The 22,159-nt window shown below is 42.8% G+C and overlaps 1 pseudogene and 1 gene segment (V, D, J or C); both read right to left on the bottom strand.

Moving 5' to 3' along the window:
• Positions 1 to 3,172: 3,172 nt before the first annotated feature.
• LOC129023621 (immunoglobulin heavy variable 1-3-like) lies at positions 3,173 to 3,620 on the bottom strand. The segment is given in 2 exon segments: positions 3,173 to 3,489; positions 3,575 to 3,620. Coding segments are annotated over 2 exon segments (363 nt in total).
• An 8,814-nt stretch (positions 3,621 to 12,434) lies between these two features.
• Positions 12,435 to 12,882, bottom strand: LOC129023620 (immunoglobulin heavy variable 7-4-1-like; annotated as a pseudogene).
• Between the last annotated feature and the right edge of the window lie 9,277 nt (positions 12,883 to 22,159).

Below are 22,159 nucleotides of genomic sequence, written 5' to 3'. Positions count from 1 at the left end.
AATAAGTTATTAGATAATTTATACAGTCTGCATTTGATCCTAGGGATAATGTACTGCTAAATATCATTTTAAATTGTATATATTTAGGTTTATATTTTTCATCACAAAATTATGAGCTTAGACAAATTAATTGTGTCATGTCTCAACCATTGCATATCACTAAAAATAGTTTTAGTCTTCTTAAACATTGCCTTTTTAACTTATTTGATATCCACTCTGTAAATTCCTGGAATATCCTCTATATGTTTACTTGACTGTAGTTTTGGCTTTTACAGAATTCAAATAAAGAAATTATACAGTGTAATTGAAATGACTTTACTGAAGAAAGTGGAAAATGAAGTTGCTGATCTAAGGAACTTTGAAAATGAGGAAATTCTATAAGTTTAAAGTGTAAAGAAACTGCACATAAGCACTCTATTCTAGTAGATAAAAATGGTTCCAAGAAGGGTACAGCTTTACATTTCTGATACTGCAATGCATGTGTCCCGAATTGTGCAGCTAAGTAATAAAATGGCATATGGTGGGATGGGGTTACTCCCTTTGCAGTGGGTGATTATGGACAGTCAAGGAATCCTAGAAAGGTCCATACGGTGGTAACATAGTTGGATGAGGAGACCAGTGTATTCTCATTTTTAATGTAATAAAGTTACAGAAGACAAGATACATAAATAGTTTCAATGTGTCCTTAAACATGAGTTCATATAAACATGCACATTTACTAGGCCAGTTAGTTGAGAGGTCCTAAAAGTACTTATACCACATTAACAACACATATACCCAGTATCGCAAATTTTATTTTAACACTATATTTTAACATCAGAAAGAAGCAATCTTTAGAAAAACGTCTGATTCCATGTATGAAAAAGTTAATATAGAAAATGGGCTTAGAATGTATCGTAATACCAGGAAACAGGAAAGTGTTCAAAAACAAAAGGATGAGGTGTGCTGTAAGAATGCAACATCCAAACTAAATGAGCTCCCAGCACCTAATAAAACTGTGGTGATTTGAAGAATAAAATGAATAATGTAGGATGGATTTACTTCAGAGTATGAAATAGACATCCATAAACCAATACAGATACTAATAGATGGCTAAATAAAGAAATAATGGGAAAAAGAACACATCTCCTTACAGAAATATTACAAATATGTTAGGGTGATAGTCCTCTAATCAGGTAGGTGATGTTTAAACACTCATGAGTAGATTGTGGCCTGAGATTAGAGAGACGGAAAAAAAATCACTATTAGTAATTTTATGATGAGATTTCAGATATAATGCCAAAGACATGATCTATGGATAAATGAAATTTCACCTGTTTCTTTAATTTGTAAAAACACACACACACATACATATTTTTCTGCAATACACACCGACAAGGGAGTAAAAGACAGCAACAGACGTGGAGAAAATAATTCCAAGTCACATATTTGTTAAATGTTTCCTTTTGATTTGTTAAATGGCTTTTTTGATCAATATGCAGGTATACTTACAACTAATCAGAAGAAAACAATGCGATTAAAAATTAACCAAGTATGAATCACAACAAAATCTAAAATAGACAAATGGGATCTAAGTAAACTAAAGAGCTTCTGCACAGCAAAAGAAACTATCAGCAGAGTGAACAGGCAACCTGCAGAATGGGAGAAAATTTTTGCGTTCTATCCATCTGACAAAGGGCTAATATCCAGAATCTACAAAGAACTTAAATTTACAAGGAAAAAACAAACAGCCCCATCAGAAAGTGGGCAAAGGATATGAACAGACACTTCTCAAAACAAGATATTTATGCAGCCAAGAGACAAATGAAATAATGTTCAGCATCACTGGTCATTAGAGAAATGCAAATCAAGACCACGATGAGATATCATCTTATGCCAGTTAGAATGGCGATCATTAACAAGTCAGGAAACAACAGCTGCTAGAGAGGATGTGGAGAAATAGGAACGTTTTTATACTGTTGGTGGGAGTGAAAATTAGTTCAACCATTGTGGAAGACAGTGTGGTGATTCCTCAAGGGTCTAGAACTAGAAATACCATTTGACCCAGTGATCCCATTACTGGGTTTATACCCAAAGGATTACAAATCATGCTACTATAAAAACAAATGCACACATATGTTTATTGCGGCCGTATTCACAATAGCAAAGTTTTGGAACCAACCCAAATGTCCATCAGTAATAGACTGGATAAAGAAATGTAGCACATATACACCATGGAATATTATGCAGCCATAAAAAGGATGAGTTCATGTCCTTTGCAGGGACATGGATGAAGCTGGAAACCATAATTCTCAGCAAACTATCACAAGGACACAAAACCAAACACCACGTGTTCTCACCCATAAGTGGGAGTTGAACAATGAGAACATATGGACACAGGGATGGAAACATCACATACCAGGGCCTGTCAGTGGTGGCAGACTGGGGGAGGGATAACATTAGCAGAAATACCTAATGTAAATGACGAGTCGATGGGTGCAGCAAACCAACATGGCACATGTATACCTATGTAACAAACCTGTATGTTGTGCGCATGTATCCCAGAACTTAAAGTATAACAAAAAAAATTAACCAAGTATCAGGGGAGGCATCTCACCAAAAATTATATGAACATTTTTAAATATGGTTTTTTTATTGGGGACATGTGCATTTAAATAAAAATTAGATCCCATTACTCACCTACTAGAATGGTTAAAACACACAATTCTTATAATGATAAATGACAATATGAATGTGGAAAACCAAGAACTATCATGCATTGATGGTGGGAATTCAAAATGGGACGTGCACAAAAGGAGATATTTTGGCATTTTTTAAATAGAGATAAAAGTAGAGTTAAAAATGTGATTTGTGCCTGTGTTCCAAAATATTGACAACACTGATTCAGAAATTGATGTTTACAAAGATACCTACAGAGGAAATTCTATACCAGTTTAATTAATTTGATTCATTCTCCAGTCCCTGAAATTTGCTTACAGAATAAATCTTGTATGAAAAATCTCTCAAATAGTTAAAATTTCTCAAATAAACATTAATATTGTTATTTTTCTTTAATGACTTACTTAATGTCATTTTCTAAGAATGTCTTCAATGTAACAATCTTTGTCATTTCCTCCATGCCAGCACAGCTGCTTCCTCCCTGGGGTTTCTGACACTCTGAGGATGTGGGTTTTCATACTGTGTCTCTCACACAGTAATACACGGCTGTGTCCTCAGATCTCAGGCTGCTCAGCTCCATGTAGGCTGTGCTCGTGGACGTGTCCCTGGTTATGGTGACTCTGCCCTGGAACTCCTGTATATATTGTGTGTTACCATTGCGAGTGTTGAACTCTCTCATCCACTCAAGCCCTTGTCCAGGGGCCTGTTGCACCCACTGCATGTAGTAGTTGGTGAAGGTGTATCCAGAAGCCTTGCAGGAGACCTTCACTGAGGCCCCAGGCTTCTTCACCTCAGCCCCAGACTGAACCAGCTGTACCTGGGACTGGGCACCTGTGGAGAGGACACAGGAGTGGATAAAAGCCCCCTTGACTAGACTTAATCCCCTCCTCATCACTGGGACTTGTTGGCACCTTACCTGTAGCTGCTGCCACCAAGAAGAGGATCCTCCAGGTCCAGTCCATGGTGAGGAGCTGAGCTATCAGGGGATTCTCTAGAGGAGGGATGTGGTTGTTGGGTGATGCTCTCAGGGCACAGACTTATCCATATTTACCTCAGTGGATCTCAGGTTATTTGCATATTCATGAGACAGAGCATTTCATAGCTCAAAGCCTGACCCATGATAAGAAAGGGAAAATAAATGCCACATCCCCCTTACTAGAGTGAGATGCTGATGGTCCCAGCCCTAATCCTGCTTAAGGAAATCCATGCCCTGACCCAATTATGAACATTTGTGGACAGAGGTCCTTTCAGTGAAGAATATGCCCCCTCAGAAGAGACTCCTTACTGTGAACCTACATTTGATTAGCATAGAGACCACCTGGATCATTTTTGGGACTGTCACTCTCCATGACATTCAGCAGGTGCCTTGGCTCTATCTTGGACCCATCAGGCACCAGCACAGCTCACTGGTGACTCTGAGAAAGTAAAGCTGATGTCCCACGTGAGTGTCCAGCAGGTCCCTCTGAGATCTGCTGGACGCTCCTGAGACATTGCTTCCAGCACTTGCCTGGTGTCTGATCCCCCAGGATCTGTAACAAAAACACTTTTGGTTTACAGATTTGCTCTGTGATGTGTGATTAGAGCTGATATTCTCATCTCACGGATGACAGGAATCAAAATATGTAAGAGGAATTTGGAGTTCTTTATGAACTCACTGCTCCCAAAATAATTGTCAAGGAATTTGTGTTTTGAATAATGTTGGGTTACTTTTGAACTCCATTTATTAGAATTTCATGAAGTACTTAATACTTTCAGTTCATATCCATAGATCCTCATCTTTCAATATTCATTTCTTACTCACTTGGTCTGTGCACCTGCCACACTCTCACATCCACCACTGTCCTGTCACTCACACAATGTAGGCAACTTTACCTAACACTGAAATCTGAATTTCTTATTCATAGGAAATGTAGTTTCTTCAACTAGTCTGTACGCATTGAATTAGTAAAAACACACCCATCTTTCGTATTCTCACTATTAAGATATTACAGTCCTGGAAACCCACTTTAAAAAATAGTTCTCATTGCCTCAAGTTATTTGAATGGTTTGGATATAATAGGATATTTAAAGGCACGTCAGCAACTTGTTGAACAATTATTTTAGATTGTTTTTTCCTGACAAAGGAAGACCCAGGCCCTGGGAGAAAACCTCCTCCCCAGCCTCAGTGCACCTGCTCTGGGGCTGCAACCTGTGCTTTGTGGCTCCCGAGTGCCTCCTCCAGCCAAGATATTACCTTGCAATGAGGTTTCTGTCGTGGCTCACAAACATTTTCCCTAAGTCTCTAGCCCAGCTTGAAGTGGCTGTGTCCTGGTTTAGAATACTCCTTCAGTGGCACCATATGCTGCTGACACCATTTCTTTTAACATTTGATTAGCCTTACTAAACCTATTGAACCCTACAAGGAGACCCAAAGAAAAGATTGTATGACACAGAAGGGAGCCTCTTGTCTGAAGCTTCACATTTCCTGAGTCAGTGGACCCACAATGAGCACAAAAACCTGTAGGATTTTAGGAGTGCCTTGTTTCTTCATTGGGCTCTTGCAGTTGAATGTGGCATCTGAGAATACCTGCAGGTACAGATACATTCAGAATAAAGCCCACTTTGTATCTATTATTCCAATAACGCATATTTTCCTTTCTTCCTAGGTTCTAGCCTATAGAAAGGGACTCCTACACTGACACTAGGCCTAGGTTTATGGATTTTTTCTCAAACTGAATGCATTGCAGAAGAAGTGACCTCATTGTTAGAGGAAAGCTTCCTGTCTCCAGGAAGTCAGTCTCTTTAACTAACGCACCTGAAATGTTATGTCCTGAGACCTTGTGAAAATTCATTTCTTGGAGTAAAGAAACAGGAAAGTTATTGTCAAATCATTAGAAGAAACCTTATCAGAAATTCTATCAACACAGCAGTCAAATTCCAGTAAGTCAATCCTTGGGTTTATGTTTCACAACTCAAGAAGGAATAAAGAAATCTACATAATTGGAAGGCTACTCCAACAGAGGGAATTTTGACCCATTTAATTAATAGACCAGTATTCACTCAAAGACACTCTCCTATGAGATCTCCAACTTAAACAGATCTCTGTAACCTGAAGAAGTTTTGTCAACAGATCCTTTTTCTCTAGACATCCACAAATGCAAAAACACATTTTGTATATTTGTGCCTGAGTGATCTACAGAAGTCCTTGTCTTATTAATGAAAGTTCATGGAGACACCCTCCTATGAGATCTCCAAATTAAACAGATCTCTGTAACCTGAAGAAGTTTTGTCAACAGATCCTTTTTCTCTAAACATCCACAAATGCAAAAACACATCTTGTATATTTGTGCGTGAGTGATCTACAGAAGTCCTTGTCTTATTAATGAAAGTTCATGGAAACATGATAACTGCATCACTGACTGTGCACTCACACTTCACTGGTTTCAAACATCTCTCACCCATGTGATGGGGCAATGGGTGCCTCTGAGAAAATTCTGAATTTTTGGATTGCACATGTTCTCCACTCTTCACTTGACTTCATGGTTCCACGTTCATACAGATGTGTCTGTGACTGAAAACCCAACACTGATATTCAGTGGATTTTCCTCTTATGAGATTCATATTCTCTGTCTCTCTTTCTCTCCACGTCTCTATCTCTCCATTTTTCTCTGTCAATACTATTTTCTAATAAATCACCCTGAATCCTGCGAACAGCCTGCATCACACACTCTGCCAATCTTCTGCCTCAAAGATAATTAGGGGAAAACTCATCCTTGCCCAAGGTGGGAGAACACTCTGGACTTCCACCAGCTACATTAAAAGCCTCATATGAAGAACCATGATAAAACATTTTTTGTTTTTGGATTATAGCTCAAAAATAATTTTTTTAAATAATGGCTATGGCATTCTATATTCCTAGCACTATGCAAAGCAGTATAGATGCTCCAAATAAAAGAGAAATACCGTATGACCAGTGATCCGCCTTATGGAAATATACCTAAAGGAGATGAAATTACCACCTTGTGAAGATACCTGCTCTCCTGTGCTTATTGCAGCTCTGGTCACAACAGCCAAGATATGGAAACTGAGTGTCTGTCGATGGACAAATGCATAAAGACAATGTGGTATGTGTACACAATATAACATTATTCAGCCTTAGAAAATAAAGAGATGCTGCCATTTTCCGCAAGACAAATGGATTCCCATCACTACTACCAGTGTATTCTATCCATTGCAGCCCCTCCCTGGAAGCCGGCGGATCCAGGCCCAGTAGTAAGGACTGGTTGTGATGGAGTGGCCAGAAACAGTGCAGGTGAGGCAGAGGGTCAGTGCAGGCTCTTCAGGTCCAAGGCTGACTCCCGCAGCTGCTCCTGGGACGGCATGTGAGTACACAGAGAATCAGTCCCTGTCAGTCACATGTGCCTGCTCTCACCCCATAAACCCATGTCTGACAGCAGAGACATGCACCCTGGGGAGATGTCACCAGGCACAGGAGAAGATACAATAATGCCATCTTCTTCATGAACACAACTCTGCCTTCCCCAGATTCCTTAGCCCTGCCTGAGGGGAGAGCTGTTAGCTTCCACAGTCCAAAAGCATTTTATACCCTGGAGCTTGAAAAATAATTTGGCTGTGGAACAGCCTTGTACTTATAAGAGAGAGGGCAGAAGTCAGACTTCCCCTGGATTTGAATATGTTTCATTGTTTTGTCTATTTCTTATTGACATTAATTACTTGCTTGACAAAAACTACAGCCATGACAGGTCATAAAATTTGCTTTATTCTGATTTTCCCACCTATGACATTTGAATTTCCATATCAAGTGAGTGATGTGCATATCTCACAGGAGTGATTACAAAATAACTCTTTTAACTCCTTAGTGTTACTCAAATGCTGCACTGTCCTTACTGTCAAAAATCTACTGGAAAATTTGAAGTAAAAATAAATCATATATTGCATTCTTAAGTTAAAAGTAGCATAATGTTCAGAAACACATGAACTTTCTTTGCAAAAGGTACCTCTACTAAAACTTACAACACAGGGTCTGCTTTCTCAAGGACCCAGACATTATCACCCTATGAGTTGATTCATCAAAAGCCCATGTATTTTCAATTGCATCTTCAATATTAGACTCTGATTCATTAAATGCAGATATAGCAAAGTATTTTAAGGGATTGATGTGCTATGCAGAAACATTCAACAGGATGTTAAAGACGCCTTACCACCAAATCTTTCTAACAATTTTTTCATTGTCATCCACTTGGAAATTCTTTATTTTAGAAGAGACATCAGAGAATAGCAGCTTCAAACATTGTTAAAAGGCCTTACTATTTATCGTTATCTACAAATGCAGCAGTAACTCCAAGATGTCAATCCATAGGTTTATGAAGTGAAAATGAGGTGGGTTACAAAAGTTGTTTTGAGATAATTATTATATAGTTGTAGAATCAGTATCAATGGTGGCATCAGTGTAAGGTTGAGCAGCCAGTTTCTGAGCTGATGTCCTTGCAAATGTAATTTTTAATAAGGTTGTGGTGGGCTTCTATCCACGATGGTGGCTAAGTAGAGTCTATTCATGACAGTTTTTGTTATCAGGAATATGGGACTAAGAACCCTCCTTCATGGTCATTCCTAGGTCCATTTGTCAGGGTGTTAACACAAGTGGCTCTGTTTTGATTCTCACAACTTTCACACTCTTTCTAACACTACAGGTGAGGAAGGTGAATCTGTGTTAGTTTGCACAACACAGGATAAATTCCACATCCACATTTCATTTTGACCAAACAAGCTCATACCTTTCACAACTATTGGCCACTTGCATTCCCAGGTGAGTCTCCACACAACACATTGGAGGGTTCTGAGCAACGGGAGAGAAGATAGTCCCATCAGCCTCTCCCATGTGGCTACAGGAGCCACGACCTGAGCCCCACCTAAGCGGCAGGGAAAGGGCTTGAGCCCTGGAATTTTTACAGCAGGAAGAATATCTCCACTTTACAGGGATCAGGAACAGCAAAAGGAAAATCAACAACAAATACAACTAACAAGAAATAGAATGGGCTAGAAGCAATAGGGGCCCCAGATCAGTGCTGATACTGATTTGCATGCTTTAGTGTCAGGAGAAGGGTCAGACATAAATCCTGTGAGGTTCTACCTGACACTGACCCTGGCCCAGCCTCTCTCTTGGCTGAGGTTAGAATTCCCAAAGACTGTTCTCCTCAGGGAACCCCACTAAGGTTCCTGTCCTGAATGTGACTGGAGAAGACTTACCAGGTTCCCTTCAGCTTCCACAGGGCTGTGACCCTGGCAACCACTGGCAGAGAGATTGTTCTACATTTAGCACCTGAGAGAAGGTTTCCTCCTGGTACAACAAAACTGTGGTATTTCAGCAACTTAGAGCTAAGCAGAGCATCATGAAATAAGGGAGGGTCTCTGAAGGAAACATCTAAATGGAGAAGCAGCCCCAGACCCTGGCAGTAAACCAGCCTCTCATCTCCACCCACACCTGCTCTGGGGCTGGCCCTGTGCTTCCTGCAACCTGCCCTTCCCCGGTGGTCGTGAGTCCCCTTGGTGGTCCTGAGTCTTCCTGGAGGTCCTAAGTGCCCTGACAGGTTTGTGTCAGGGCTCATAAGGACACCTCCTCACTGAGTCTTTCACAGTAATCCTCAGCCATGTCCTAGGTGGTCATGGAGCTGAGCTTCACAGAGAACTGGCTCTTGGTTGAGTCATTGTTGATGGGGACATGGACCTGGGTGGAGGGTGCATGAAATGTATTCCTTGATGATCCACTCTAGTAACTGTGCTCCAGCCATTCCAGCCTGTTGCCCATGGGATGGTGGATTCATCTCAAATAATATCCATGGTAAAAAAAAAAAAAAAGAATCCAGACATAGCACAGGTGGAGGGCAGTGTCTGAGGGCCTCATGGATCCTGGACCTGACTCCTGCAGCTGCTCCTGGGACAGGACACCTAGAATAAGAGTGGACTTCCTGGTGAGTCACACACAGAGCTCACTTGTCCCCACTACCCCATTTCTTATTTCTAGATTCTCACACAGAAAAACTGTCATCCATCGAAGACATGTAAAAAGTTGATCTTCTTGAGAGAAAGAATAATGCCTTTCATGGGGAAATTGTGCTCAAGCTGATGATAGAGCAGCATCTGGGGAGGAGAGAGGCTGACAACACCCACATTGTTGCTGGGGTATAAACAGAGTTTGAGGAAAGTGTGCATGTGTCAGGAGTCCCACACATATAAGGGGATGGAACCACGGCGACCCTCTGTCTTGGAGCCTCTTCCCAGAGGTGTGTCCTGCTCAGGCATCAGATAACACAAACTCATTCCTCCTCTGAAAGAGCATCCCTCTGCTGAGTGTCAAAGCATCCATTCTTACCCCAAGGACAGGAAGGCAAGTGATAGAAACAAGCAGTTTTGCTGGACAGAGAGGGAAGAAAAGGGGTAGGAACCAGGGAAACACCTTGTGCCCAGGACCTATGCCCTAAAATCTCCCTGCTTCTTTTGGGTTCCCAGCTGGAGATGATACATTGTGAACTTTCCTGGCAGTCGCGTTTCTGGAGGGAGGATTAGGGGAAATGCTGAGTAAGTTCTCCACTTTGCTGAGCACAGAGTTTTCACCCTCTGTGGTAAGTGGTGTTATCCCTGCCCGGTTGAGTCACCCCTGCTCGCCCTCTCCCTGTTGCTCCCCAGGTTTTGCTTCTTTGCTCACAGTCTTATCCTTTTCTAGATTTCTTTTCCTGGAGCCCCCATTGTAGCCTTGAGTGACAACATCAGTCCAGTCCACAACATCTTATAAACTGTGATTCATTTCCTTTTGACTACCTATGAACACTTTATAAGAAAATAGATTTTATAGAGAAAACATTGCTTTCCTGTTATACATAGAGCCCTGCTGTGTTCTCAACAGGCCTGAGGACACACACACACACATATACACATACACACAATTCCCACATCACTTTTCAATTTCCAACAGGAAAAATCATGACTGTATTGGAAAAATTGTTTGCATGGGGCATGGGGCATGGGAGCCACAATGAGGCATCATCCCTCTCTGAAGATACAGGGTCTCCATGTTCAAAGAGGAGAGAGACTCCAGGTGTGCAGAAACCCAGTGTTTCAGGACCTGGGAACAGAATCATGGGAGACCAAGTACAGCAGGACTGGCCAAGAGGACCAAAGCACTAATGGTAGACTTTGAGTGAGGAGAACAAGGTAAGGCCTGATCTTATGTCTTCTGCCCTTCATTCTGTTGATACGATGTGTCACATTGATTGATTTGCATAGGTTGAACCATCTTTGCATCTCTGGGATAAGCCACACTTGGTCATGATGAAAGCTCTTTTGATGTTATTGAATTTGGTTTGCTAAGAATTCCTTGAGGAGTTTTGCATCCATATTCATCAGTGATATTGAATTGTAGTTTTCTTTTTTTTTTTTTGGTATGTCTTTATCTGGTTTTCATATAAGGGTAACATTGGCCTTGTACAGTAAGTTTGGAAGAATTCTTCCCTTTCTTATCTACTTTTTATCTATTTTTGGAATATTTTGAGTGAGATTAGGTATTATCTCTTCTTTAAATGTTTGTCATAATTGAGTGATGAAGTCATCAAGTCCCGGGTTTTTGCTTTGCTGGGAGAACTTTTATTATGGCTTCACTCTCACTACTTGTTACTGATCTGTTCAATTTCTTTCTGGCTCAATCTTGGTAGGTTGTGTGTGTCTCTAAATGTATCCATTTCTTTCAGATATCTCGATTTATTGGCATTTAGTTGTTCCTAGTAGCCTCTAATCATCCTTTGATTTTCTGCACTATTGGTTGTAATATTTCTGTTTTTCTTTCTGATTTTATTTACTTGGTCTTCTTTGTTTTTTTCTTAGTCTGGTTAAAGGTTTATAGATGTCTTTTATCTTTTTAAAAAACAACTTTTCATTTGATTGATCTTTGGTATTGTTTTATTTATTTCAATTTTATTTACTAACGTACTGATCTTAACTTTTTTATTTTACTATGTTTGGATTTGATTTGCTCTTGCTTTTCTAGTTTTTTTTGAGAGCTATTCCTGAGATATTTATGTTATGTTTGTCTACTTTTTTAACGTAAGTGCTTATAGCTGTAAACTTTCCTCTTAGTACTACGTTCACTGTATTTCATAGGTTTTCATATGCTATGTTTTCATTATCATTTCTTTCAACAAATTTTAAAATTTTCTTGTTTGTTTGTTAACCCATTTTAGAGCATATCATTCAGTTTGGAAGCACATTGTTTAATTAAGGAGCATATTGTTTAATTTCCATGTGTTTTCAAAATTCCTCTTATTATTTTAGTTTTCTTTCATTACTATCAGAGAAGGTACGTGATATCTTTTTAATTAAAAATGACAAATTTTCTGGTCTAGCATATGGTCTATCCCTGAGAATGATCCATATGCTTAGGAAAAGATTGTGTACTCTGCAGCCATTGGATGAAGTGTTCTGTCAATATCCATTATGTCCACTTGGTCTGTCATGCAGATTTAGTGTAAGATTTCATTGTTAATTTTCTGTCTGGAAGATCTGTCCAATGCTGAGGGTGGGGTGTTAAAGTCTCCAGCTATTACGGTATTGGGTCTATCTCTCTGTTTATCTCTAATTGTATTTGCTTGATATATCTGGGTGCTCCAGTGTTGGGTGTATATATATGTATGTGTGTAACCCTACGTCAACAAAGGGTGCAGCCACGTTGTCCCTGTCACTGCCTCAGCTCAGCACAGCTGCCTCCTCCCTCAGGGTTTCTGATTCTCTCAGGATGTGGGTTTCCACACTGTGCCTCTTGCACGTGTCCTCAGCCTTTAGGCTGCTGATATGAAGATATGCCATGCTGATGGAGGTGTCCATGGAGAAGACAAACCGTCCTGTGAAGCCCTGGGCATACGTTAGGTTCCCAGTGTTGGTGTTGATCCATCCCATTTCCTCAAGCCCTTGTCCATGAGCCTGTCACACCCAGCTGATAGCATAGCTTGTGAAGGCGTATCCAGAAGCCTTGCAGGAAACCTTCACTGAGGCCCCAGGCTTCTTCACCTCAGGCCCAGACTGCACCAGCTGCACCCATGAGTGGACACCTGTGGAGAGGAGACAGGAGTGCATGAAGTCTCCCTTGACTGGTCTGGTTTCTCTCTCAGCCCGGTGACTGGGAGGTCCCTTACCTGTTGCTGCTGCCACCAAGAAGAGGATCCTCCAGGTCCAGTACATATTGAGATGCTGTGGTCTAGGGGCTTCTTCTGAGCAGGGTTGTGGTTGTTGGGTGATGCTCTCAGGGCACAAAGATATCTATATTTACCTCAGGTATTTGCATATTCATGAGCAATGCTATTTCATACCTGATACTGCATGAGAAAGATTGGAGAGTGACACATGGATTACCAACAGGAGGATGCTAAGGGTTCAAGCTATAATCCCTTTAGAGGCCATATGCCCCCTGATACATCCCTAAGCTCTTTGTTGACAAAGCTTCTCCCCCTGGAGAACAATGTTCCCTAGAATAGGACTTCACTGTGAACCCACACGTGAATGGCTCAGAGGTAATTTAAAGTATTTCTAGGCTTTAATACATGAATGTCTTATTCGGGGGATGAGTGTGTTTCTCCAAAAGTTGCACTTATTTATATAAAAGAAAAGCTTCCTTAACCTCCAGCTGCATACTGTTAAGATATCTAGCAGGGTTAGAAATATCTAGTGTAAAAGTGGTTCTCATTACAACATCAAGTTTGATAAATGCTCACAATCGCATAGGCTATTTATAGAATGTTCAGCAGTCTTTGTCAAATACTTATTTTAGATTTGTTTTAGAAGAATGACACAGATCTTGAGGGGAATCCCTCCCCAGCCTCCTGTGCACCTGCTCTGGGGGTGGAGCCTGTGATGGGTGGGCCTTGAGCGACCCCTGCGGCCCAGCCCTTGCACTGCAGAGAGGCTCCTGTCTGGGCTCCCAAAGCATTTTCCCCCCAGTATGAAGTGGCTGTGTCCTGGCTCAGAATGCTCATTTAGTAACATGTGATACCATGTGCTGCTGACACCATCTCTTACAATACTAAACTGGCTGTAGGAAAGCCAGAGAACTCTGCAGAAAGACCCCAAGCAAGGATTCTATGAAACCACCAGGGAGCCCCTTCTCTGGAGCTCCGGAAGCACTGGATCAGTCCACACTCACAGTGAGTCCAGGAGCTCCCAGGGGCTTTGGGAGAACACCTAATCTCTTGTCGGTTCCTTTGGATGAACATCTCATCAGATAATTTCTAAACCTACAAAATCACGGGGCTCAGAGCCCACTCCATAACTCCTAATCTACACACACACACACACACACACACACACACACACACAGTGCCTAGATTTCCCACAGTAATGGGAGGGAAATGTGCCTTACTCGCTGTGTCTAGCGCATTGGTCATATGCCCACAGTGCCCCAGGCCTGGGGATACGCCCTTGTCAACAGAGCGACAGCAAACACTTTACACCTGGAGATGGGGCCCTGCACGCACTGTGGCTTCCCTGTTCTCCCAGAACCTGGGATCCTGCAGATGCCCCTGAGAAGCACCCAGGCTCCCCCTGGGAGGGTCAGCCACAGGCCAGCCCCACTGAGTCGGTGCAGCCTGCACTGAGCCACTGACCTGTGGGGAGACCCACAGCAGACCCACAGCCCAGCCAGCCCCACTCCCAGAGGCACATCAAGGAAGGGCACAGGACCTGGGGACCCTTCATGGGGATCTTTTCAGGAGCAAACACAGGCACTGATCAGGCACAGGGGACCTGGGAAGGTGAGTAGCTGGTCAGGGTTTCTGAGGACCAGTGTCTGATGGAATCTGCCTGTCCCTTCTCATATGAGGTGCCTCTCCTGGGGATCCTGTTCTTGTCTTACTTGCGCAGGTCCACTCTGTGGGTGACTGACACATCTTTATAAACCTCAAATCTCAGGAACATAAGAGCTGTGCTTAAAGAGCCCCCAGAGAGAAGACACATTCCCATCCTGCTGCGATTGAAACAGCTCCATGCTGGGGATGGGGAGGGCTCATGTGTCGCTGATGGGATGCAGAGCATCAGCCACATGTGCGATGAGAAGGACTCAAGGCTGCTTTCCAGCACTTCCCCTCAGAGTGAAATTTGTGTGTTTGCCCCAAATCCAGGCTGGTTCTGGGACTTGATTCTTCCAAACTTGTTGCGCTGGAAAGTGCAGGCCCTGGCTGTCACTGTCACCGCTGCTGTGACACTGTGGACACAACCAGGGCAGAAGCCTGGGGATGGAGCTGAGGACAGACACTAGCTAGGTGAACCCATTGAAAACTTTGGGATCTGCTGGGGCTCACACTCATGGAAGCACACATACTGGAGGGTTTGTAGGAGGAGGCAGCCTCTGTCAGTGGCTCAGGAGTTGCTGCTGCTCTGCAGGTCACCTCCTTGGCAGGTAGCAGTGGGCAGGTGAGTGTGGTTCAGGCCTACAGGGACACCAGGCTTCCACATGCCCCTCCTCACCAGGAAGGAGAGTGGCTTTGTTCATCCTGGTTTCCCCAGCCATCTGGTCATCCTCTCTTCCTGACCTCCTGCCCGTGGCCCTCAGGCCTGTGACACATGGACAAAGGTACTTTCTACTCCAACTGTTGATTACCCAGGTCACCTCCCTCTAGAAAAGCCATGATGTTTTCCTGGTTCTGTGTCCCTGGCTGAAACACAATGGACACACATGGACATACCAAAGTGTCAAAGTGGAGGACAGGAACCTTGGCAAATACCACTCAGAAAAGAGAAAGAAATTAGTCCGTGGATAACGAGAGGGTGCTGAGCATGTCTGGAGGCTGCAGGTCCCAGAAGCTTTAGATTCCTCAAAGTCCTCAGTTTTGTCTCCTCTGTTGTTTTGGGGCTTCCCTGAGTTCTCCTCTTCAGATAGACTCTGTGCCTTTTCACACACTGACCTATAGGAGATCGTTAAGCCAGACAAGAAGCCTCAAACATGGTATATATTCTGATCTAAATTTTCAAAAGATAAACTCAAGAGACATTCAAAGAAGTGATTATAAAGTATCAATATGTAGCAACTGGCTGAGAAAAGCTTAAACTCATATTATTTTTATGAACCATATACATGCTAAATCTTTGTCCAATTCCTCCACTTTATCAGAGACTGCCTGCAGGATGAATTTCGATGCCACCTAATTTAGAGTAGGGGCAAAACTTAAAATCCTCTATAGGTCTGAGTGCCACTAACAACAACAACAACAAAAAGTTTGGACCAGTATGAAATTTTAAGAGACACCACAATCATGGACTGGGCTAACAGGTGATGGCATTTGCCCTGAGCATATTCTGTGAAGAGTGGTTACGGTGGCTTTTCCTTCTAATGAGCAGAAAGCAACAGAGAAAGTACAAAAGTGATAATAATAATGAAAGAGAAAAAAGGCAGTCTAAATTCTGTAACAAAACAAAGCACTAGAAACTGACACAAATTAAAAGGAGGTGTATTGATTACCTGGCAAAAAATTCAAAGGAAACTTTATAAATGTGTTCAATGAGCTCAGAGAAGAATGCAAAAACAACACGAGAATTTTAACAGAGACCGAAAATGGAGAGAGATGAGATAGAACGATGTATGACTTAACAGTAGGGATACATCTGAGCAATGCATCCTTAGGCAATTTGTCATTGTGCAAGGATCATAGAGTGTGTTTACACAAACCTACATGAAATACCCTGCTACACCCAGGCTGTGTGGGATAGCATAGTGCTCTTAGGTAACACATCTGTACATCATGTAAGTGTAGTGAATACTGTGGGCAGTTGAATCACCATGGTAGGTATGTATATATATGAACATATCTAAGCATGGAAGAAATGCAGTGAAAATACAGTATTATAATCTAATGAGATCATTATAGTGTATGTGGCCTGTTGTTCACCCAAATATCATGATGTGCATGATTCTATTCAAGTTGCTGAAAATAAAACAAAACCAATAAAACTGTCGAGCAAAAATATTACACTAATTAAAGCTTTTCTTCAGTAATGTAGGATGTTTGAAACGTTTCTCCAAAAAGCAAAAAGTGGACAAGTTCATCACCACTAGACCTGCCTTACAGGAATGCCAAGGTCTCTGGTAGGTTCCGGGAATAATGAAGTAGCTGCATCAGCTCCACTCTGTCATCTGCCATTTGAAAGACTTGCATAGTTCTTTTTTTTTCTGTTCTGCTTTTTCCCTCTATAAACTCCTTCTCCCTTCCCTTCATAATTCTGTCTGTTAATGCAACTCATATTTAGCTGAAAATGCTGGAGTCATTGGAATAAACTCCCATCATTCCTCCACCAAATCTAATAAGCTGTCTCCAGGGGTGTCCATCTCCATTTTCTTTTCTTCCATTCCCATGGGACAGTTTCCTTGATCCTACATGAGTCCAGCCCTCATCTTCATGTACATGGGCCATCGAACCATCACGCACCCAGGAACAGCCTCAGGAAATGTACCCTGCCAGCTTCCCCACCAGCCTCCACCTACAGTGATCATTCCTTCAGCTTTCACTCATGCTGGAGGGCTTTCCACCCAAAAGGGCCTTTCACACCCACTCCCAGGACAGTTATGGGACCCAGTATACCTCCCAGATACAGGTACATATCATTCCCCTTTGTTGTTAGTTTTGTTTCATTTATTTAAAATTCAGTTGGATATCACTGATGATGGGAATGACCAGCGTGCCCATCCCATTTTCTGTCCACTGCCTGAAAAAGCCACCTGTGAGGGTAATCACCCTAGTGTGCTGCACTGAGGGGCCACCTGGATATACACTGAAATGAGATATATGAGTTATTAGAGAAGGCCCTGGGTCACCAGGTGTCTGTGCTCCACAGGTCACAGGCTTGTCCTGCAGTAGAGCCTGCATGACCTGAAACCATACGTGTGCATGACCAGTGGTCTCAGCAGGGCACCTGAGACCAGCTTCAGGCAATTCCTGTGTAACCTGCCCTGGGTGCCCACAGAGGACAGATTCATGGCAAGGACGTAAGGGAATGATGTGGGTTAGGGGAATTGAAGCTCAATCTTTGCTGAGGCTCTACTCTGCACCTGGACTTTATGGAAGACTCAGAAGAAGAGAACAAGAGTCCAGCCCCAAATAGCTCCTAGTTTGGGGTCAGCTTTAGTGGGATTTTAGAGAGTAGAAGACACAGGGGTGATGCTGGAGTGGTTTTCTGTGACTGTGGGTCACTTGTGGGGAAGCAGAAGGCGGGCAGGGATCAGGACTCCATCTAGCTGGTTCTCATTATCTACATGGATTCTCGTACTGGAAAGTGAGATACACGACCTAGAACATACCCCCAGGGCTGGTCTCAGAGACTTCTGCTAAGTGAATGACTCAGCAGAAATGTGGTGGGGTTTTCATCTTGGATCTATGTTTCTTTATGAAAATAATTTGAGAGATGTGTCTAGCCTTGGTGGGCTGCTTCTCCATCCAGGAGACGGAGCTAACACAATTGAATCTCTGAATCTACTTGGCTTTCCGTCAGAAGATACCACAGACCAGGTTATTTCAAATAACAAATATTAATTTTCTTATTGTTCTGGAGTCTTGACGTCCATGATCTGGGTGCAGAAAGGGTTAGTTTTTTGAGAGGCCTCTTCCAGGCTTCCAAAGGGCCACCTTCTCGTGCAGTGCGTCCCCACATGGCCTCTCCTCTATGTGCATGTGGAGAGAGAGAGGTCTCTGATGTCTTCCACTTCTCATAAGGACAAGAGTCCTACTGGATTAGGGTCCCACATTTATGGCCACAGTTAACTTATTTGCCCTCTTAAAATCACTCTGTCCAATACAGAGCCACTTGGATTGGGGTTTCATCACATGAATTTAAGAGAAGGACACGATGCAGTAGATGATGCCAATCAAGGGATAGTGAGAAGCCTTAGAATATTTTGCTTGTCAAGAAGGTAAAATGGGCCTTGTGGGAATTTGTTGAAAAAAGGGTGCCAGTGACTGTTAAATCCTGCAGCAAGGATGTGAGGAAGTAGAACTACAGATAATAAAGAAAGAGGAGCCCTGGGGACAGCTGAGGTGCTGGCGAGGAGGGAGACCACTGAGCTGATGAGGAAGCCCCACCCTCCCTGCACCTGCTCCTGACCCGGTCTCTTGCTCTGTGGGCCTCGCTCGCCCCCTGCTGGCCCTTAGCAGCACCTGCGCCCGCCTCCTCCGCCTCTCTACAGGGAGGTTTGTGTCTGGGCTCACACTCACCTCCCCTCATTGTGTCTCTCTCACAGTAATACACGGCCGTGTCCGCGGCGGTCACAGAGCTCAGCTTCAGGGAGAACTGGTTCTTGGGCGTGTCTACTGACATGGTGACACGACTCTTGAGGGACGGGTTGTAGTAGGTGCTCCCACTATGATGGATGTACCCAATCCACTCCAGCCCCTTCCCTGGGGGCTGGCGGATCCAGCTCCAGTAGTAACCACTGCTGAGGGAGTCACCAGAGACAGCACAGGTGAGGGACAGGGTCTCCGAAGGCTTCACCAGTCCTGGGCCCGACTCCTGCAGCTGCACCTGGGACAGGACTCCTGTGAACAGAGAGACCCACAGTGAGCCCTGGGATCAGAGGCACCTCCCATATTTTCATGTCTGGATTCCTGAGACACTCACATCTGGGAGCTGCCACCAGGAGGAGGAAGAACCACAGGTGTTTCATGTTCTTGTGCAGGAGGTCCAGGACTCTCAGAAAGTATTTCCCATGTGAGCAGGACCCTGAATTTAAGGAAATGTGTGATGGTTTCCTGTGGGTGCCTAAGTGAGATTTGCATGTGGGTGGTGCCTCTGTATGGAGAGGTTTAAAAAGGAGGAGGGAGGCCCCAGTCTTTTAGGCTCTCCCTGGGAGGAGGATGCTGGCTGTGCCCTCTGATAATTCAGTTATCTTCCTGGAGCCTCAACTCACTATGTCCTGGCTCCTCTTTTCCCAGGTGAGGAAACAGATTGGAACAGCAGCTTAATGTAACAATCACGTGAGTTCAGACACACCAGGATTCACTTAATGTTATTTGTAGTTCAGAACCTCCATCAGGTTTAGAGGGAATCTCTCTGTCCCAGGGAGTGGATCTTACAATAGCAAAACGGCCTTAGAAAACCCAACATAATATACAGTGAGACCTCAGCACAGCAAGCAAGGAATCACTAAAGCCACCAGGGAGCTCCAGATGCACTGATACGGTACAGACACATGGCGAGTTCAGGAACTGATGGGGACTTTGGGGCAGCCTCTTTTTTTTTTTTTTTTTTTTTTTTTTTTTTTTTTTTTTTTTTTAGGATTCTGTGGTTGAAGGTCACATTACTGGGCCTGACTGCTCCCTGAACCAAGCCCAGCACAATGTGGTTCACCCCAGTGATATTTTCAGAACTTTCTTCCTGTAATGAAAGCACGCTGTGATGTGTATGCACTATTGTGTTTACCTAATGAATGTAAAGAGAAGCACATTTCATGCAGTTGTATTTTCATAAATGTCAGACATTCATCATGTTAGTGTCTTTTTTTCCATGAATCTGTACTGAACAAATTATTCATTCATTGATTTGTAATAGTCTTATTGAGACATTATTACTATACATTAAATATTGCAAAAAGTGTGTGGTTTAATAAGTACTCAAGCCAAGCCTGGTGGCACACAACGGTAGTCTCAGCTACTTAGATGGCAGATGCAGGAGTATTGTTGGAGACCAGAAGTTGGAGGCTACATTGAACTATGATCCCACCACTACACTCCAGCCTGGGCCACAGAGTAGGACCACATCTCTTCAGAAAAAAAAAAAAAAAAACGAACAAAATGTAATTCCACTCGTGCTCACCTGTGCATCCCCAAAAGCCATCCAAATAATGAACAAACAAATTACACTTAAAAGTTTCCTTGTGTTCCTCTACAATTCCTCCTTCCCAATTATTTTCTTCCCCCACCATATTTTGAGTCAGTCGTTCACATTTAATACTTTAGTTTTGAGTTTCAAGAATTTATTATACAGTAATTATATAGTATGTGTTTTATTTGTGTGGCTTCTCACACATCATAACTACTTATGATGCAAACATGTTGAGCATCAACAATGTATTGATTCTAATGATGGATGTTATTACAGTAAATTAGCATGCCATTACTGTTTATCTATATATCTTCTTGATATTTGTATCATTTCTAGTTTCTTAGTATTACACATAGAGGTGCTTCTCAGCTTGGAGATGTAAGCATCCCATAAAAATGTGTTATTATTCTTACAACAACTACTAAACTTACTCATCTGCAAATTAGCACATCTACATCAAATTTTTGATGTTATAGGACAAACAATGTATCTGAAATCTGAAGAGACATAAAGACTTGCAGGGAAATAAACAGGAGCAGATGATAATCTTTTCTGGGACAGAGGCTGCCAAATGTCATTTAAGTTAGCACATGATTAAAGTAGACATATTCATTGGATGGTTTCAATTTGAGTGTGACAGAGGAGTTATTGTTTAAATTCTCAGAGTGTATACAGTTGAGGGAATTCCACCTGCTATTGAAGCCTTTTTCTTCAGTACTGGGGATACATCACAAAATGCTCCACCCCCTACCCCTTGGGACGGCGCTGTCTGGGAAAGCAAAACAGCAACTACAGCTGAAATGCATCCAGACACACCTCCCCATCACCACTACATTGCAAGAGAAATTATCTGCAGAGGTAAAGCCACAAAAACCACTGTTCTGCAGACACTGGAGAAACCAATAATAACTGGGAGGGGAGAGAGGAATGCACCAAATCCCTGTCCAGGCCCACCTCCCATCTTCCCTCGGGAGTAACAGCCTTATTCAAAAGGAAAAGGCAGTAAAGAGGAAACTGAAGAAATCAGTGGGAAGACATAGTGGCTGCTGAAGGAATATATGAATAAAAATGAAGAGGCCAGGTGTGGTGCCTCACGCCTGTAATCCCAGCACTTTGGGAGGCTGAGGTGGAAGGATCACCTGAGGTAGGGAGTTTGAAACCAGCCTGACCAACATGGAGAAACATCATCTCTACTAAAAATACAAAATTAGCTGGGCATGATGTCACATGCCTGTGATCCCAGCTACTCAGGAGGCTGAGGTAGGAGAATCACCTGAACCTGGGAGGGGGAGATTGCAGTGAGCTGAGATGGCGCCATTGCACTCCAGTCTGGGCAAGAAGAGGGAAACTCCACCAAAAAAAAAAAAGAATGAAAAGAACCGGCCAAGTGTAGATGAAGCGCCCTGGAAACCTAGCTACTTGCTAGTCAAGAGGTTGAGGTGGGAGGATTCTATGAGCCAGAAGTTTAAAATGACCGTGAGCTATGTTATGATAACACCACTGCAGTCCAACCTGCAAAACACAGTGACACTCTGTCTCAAAAAAAAAAAAAAAAAAGAATTAATTAATTAAGAATTTCACACAATTGTAAAGCTACCCAAATAGAGGAAGTTAAACTATGCATCCTCACATATCCTCTGGCACTTCTGATATTTTGAAG

This window comes from Pongo pygmaeus, chromosome 23, assembly GCF_028885625.2.
Source record: "Pongo pygmaeus isolate AG05252 chromosome 23, NHGRI_mPonPyg2-v2.0_pri, whole genome shotgun sequence".
Classification (NCBI taxonomy): domain Eukaryota; kingdom Metazoa; phylum Chordata; class Mammalia; order Primates; family Hominidae; genus Pongo; species Pongo pygmaeus.
This window is presented reverse-complemented; position numbering and strand designations above follow the sequence as displayed.